Source organism: Momordica charantia (genome assembly GCF_013281855.1).
Source record: "Momordica charantia cultivar OHB3-1 chromosome 5 unlocalized genomic scaffold, Mcharantia_2.0 BLBB01000005.1, whole genome shotgun sequence".
NCBI classification, from domain to species: Eukaryota; Viridiplantae; Streptophyta; class Magnoliopsida; order Cucurbitales; family Cucurbitaceae; genus Momordica; species Momordica charantia.
Window position 1 is genome coordinate 3,529,196 of NW_028275163.1, and position 3,446 is coordinate 3,532,641.

The 3,446-nt window shown below is 34.6% G+C and overlaps 1 protein-coding gene across 1 annotated transcript; it reads left to right on the forward strand.

Annotated features, from left to right (window-relative positions):
• The first annotated feature begins 995 nt into the window (after positions 1–995).
• Positions 996–2,455, forward strand: ATAUX2-11 (AUX/IAA transcriptional regulator family protein). Its single transcript, XM_022291559.2, has 4 exons — positions 996–1,286; positions 1,379–1,590; positions 1,683–1,782; positions 1,874–2,455. The coding sequence occupies exons 1-4, from the start codon at positions 1,084–1,086 to the stop codon at positions 1,947–1,949; spliced, it is 591 nt and encodes a 196-aa protein (XP_022147251.1). The 5' UTR covers positions 996–1,083; the 3' UTR covers positions 1,950–2,455.
• The last annotated feature ends 991 nt before the right edge of the window (positions 2,456–3,446 follow it).

Sequence of the window (3,446 nt, forward strand, 5' to 3'; positions counted from 1 at the left end):
TGTATTTATAATCTTTAAATCCTAAAAATGTAAAGGCATCGGAGAAAAATTGAAAAATCTTAAATATTTTACCTATACATTTTGAATTAACTAGAACAAAGTACGATGGAGTAATTGCCCCTCTTCCTTCCTTCTTCTTCGTTCCAACCCTTGATCTAGGGATCACATCATGCCTCTCCATCACAGCTACATGATCTAATGAAAAATTATCTTCCCCATAACATTCACTCCAATTCTCTCCAACATCTCTAAACCATCCTCGAAGATGCCTTAACTATGCTTTTTGGTCCCCATATCAAGACATATTCAATTCTTTGCTCTCCTGCTATCACAATTTTATCTAACTTGAGATTGTCATAAACACACTACTCTAAATTCTATTTCATCCCGAGTAAAAAGTTAAACTCGACATAATCGATTGATTTTAGCCTCTATAACCAATATACTTGCTCAGAAAATTAAATGGATAGCTAAGGGTTAATTTATTATTCTTCAATATACATCTTCAAGCTTTTTTAAACTTGTAAAAGTAATACTAACTCAATGGCGAAGGAACCAAATTCCAAAAGTAACTTTAGATTATTCACATATTCTTTTAATTAAGTTTTCCAATAAAAGTGACATCTTAAACATGAATTAAATTAGAGAAAGAGAGGGTGTATGTCCCACATGGCAGTGCCGAGCACTCATATGGACCCTCTTCACGTGGGGATGCTCCACAAATCAACGGTCCAGATGTGTTCCCAGCATGTACCACAAGTCATCCGAGCCGTCCACTCCCAACTCCCCAATTCCTCGTGGGCAGACTCGCGGCTGTCCCACCCTTGTCCCCTCCTTCCATCACACACTTTGCCTCAAAGTTGCTGCCTTTGCTACCGACACCTTCGCTTGCCTTTGTCCTCAATTCAAACCCCACACCCAACAAAAAAGATTCAATTTTTATCTCTCGTTTCTCAAAATTAAACTAAACCCCATTTCGCTTTTAAGCCTTCTCTATAAAAATACAACCACCTCCCCTCATTCTCCCACCAACCATTCATTCATTCATTCATTCCAAAAGCTCAAAACTTTGACCAAATTCTCATGGCGGCGTTTGAGCATGGCCTCAACCTCGACGCGACGGAGCTCCGGCTAGGACCGCCCGGCGTCGACGACACCAACAACAATCCTCAAAGTCTCAGAATCATCCCCAACAAAAGACCATTGCCGGAATCCAACCACAGCTCCTCCGGTTCAAATAACACCACTTCTTCTGACGCCACCCACCAAACCCCCCCTCCCTCCAAGTAAGTCATTCAAAACCCATCATTTTCCAAAATCAATTTTGATTTAGTGCATGTAATTAGTTTGTTAATTAGATGGTAATTGATTTATGTAGGGCCCAGATTGTGGGGTGGCCGCCGGTTCAGTCGTTCAGAAGGAACAGCCTTCAGGCGAAGAAGGTGGCGGCGGCGGCGCCGGAGAGTAGCGGAAATTACGTGAAAGTAAGCATGGACGGAGCTCCTTATCTTAGAAAAATTGATCTGAGTTTGTACAAAGCCTACCCGGAGCTCCTCCTCACTTTAGAGGACATGTTTAAATTCACCGTAGGTGTGTAATAAGTAATTAATTCAACCAAAATTTTCACCCTTTTTTTATATGTTTCCTGAAATTTATTTTGGATTTGTTTTTGGGTGTTTCAGGTGAATATTCCGAGAGAGAAGGTTACAAAGGATCTGAATATGTTCCAACTTACGAAGATAAAGATGGAGATTGGATGCTGGTCGGCGATGTTCCATGGGAGTAAGTTCAATTTCGTTTTAAAAAAGTTGAAATTTTGTCTGAATATTTAATGATCTGACGATTTGGGGTTGTTTTGTTTTTGTTTTTACAGAATGTTTATGTCGTGCTGCAAGAGACTAAGAATCATGAAAGGATCCGAAGCAAAGGGATTGGGATGTGTAGCATGATCAGAGAGAAGAAACTGACCCCCAAAAAGAAATTTTTTTTTTCTTTTCAGAGCCAAAAGGGAAAATTTTGGGCTTGGGTTCTCGTGGAAGAAGAAATTAAATGTAGGATTTTTTAGTAAAAGATTTTTCTCGGGGAGGATCTTCCAGCTTCTTCAAAGGTTGAAGTTTTTTCTATGCAGCCAAACAAACAGAAAAAACCCAGTTGGGGGAAATTTTAAATAAATAAATAAAGAGATAAAGATTTGCAGAGATTTTGATGTTCCTGCATTTTGATAATCTGATCTTTGTGGAAGTTCTTGGCGAGTGTCGTCTCTAATGTGGATTTTATCGAATCATTTATCTGCTGATCTGCACGTGGCAGAAGATGATTTGTTTCGTTATTGATATTATTGTTGTTGTAATTTTATGAACAAAAATATGTTAATTAATTTTTTGAACTTCTTGTTGTTCTTTATGTATGATGAGAAATTGTTAGTTAATTTTGAAAGAACTCAAATTCCATTAAATTGGCCTTTATGGCCTTATGTGTTGTGTTCTTCATGTCCAAGCAAAGTGCTTAAGCTTCAAGGCATTTGCCAATAACTTTTTCCCTTTTCTTTTCGTTTTTCCCTCTCAATTTGTCAATTTTGGGCTGTTTCATATGGTTAATTATAGTTTTTCTTTATCACTAATTAATCTTTTATTTTATTAATTTAAGATTATGTTGGAGAAAATTCTCATCAAGAACAATAAGTCAAATTTATAACAAGTAATATTTATGAGCTTGATTGGGAATCATTAAGTCTTAAATTAAAAACATAAGGAAAACAAGAACAAAAGAATCTTCATTAAATCTTAAATTAAAAACATAAGGAAAAACAAGAACAAAAGAATCTTCACACATGTTACATAGACGAGAAAAATATCTTTTACATTTTTTAAAGTGGTAGTTGTAAATATATAAAAATATTTAGTAAAATTAATAAAACAATCACCACATTTAGTTTTTTAAATATAGCACTTAAAAGAAATGAAGGTCTAATTTTAAAATAACAACTTTATCCAAATGATATATATTGGTAATATATCTGTAATATATTTGAATATTGATATATGTATGTGATGTACATCTGATATACTGATGTTTGAAATACTTGCAATATGTATGTGACATACATCTGATATATTAATGATATGAGTATTTGTACAATATGTATGTGATATACATTTGATATATTATTGATATGAGTGTATGCTATACTACTGATATAAGTATCTGATATGCTACAGATATAAGTGAAAATTTGTGCTATATTTGAAAAAAAAAAAACAGATGACATGTTTTAAAATACATAAAAGATTTTTACTACCAACTGCAGTTTTCTTTTATTTTTTAAAAGAGTAGAGTGTTGTCAAATTTTTATTGTCAAGTCAGGTCAAACATCTTCATCACTGTATATCTAGAAAATTGCACCAGTTAAATTACTAAAATAAGTCCATACACTTTAACTTGTAACG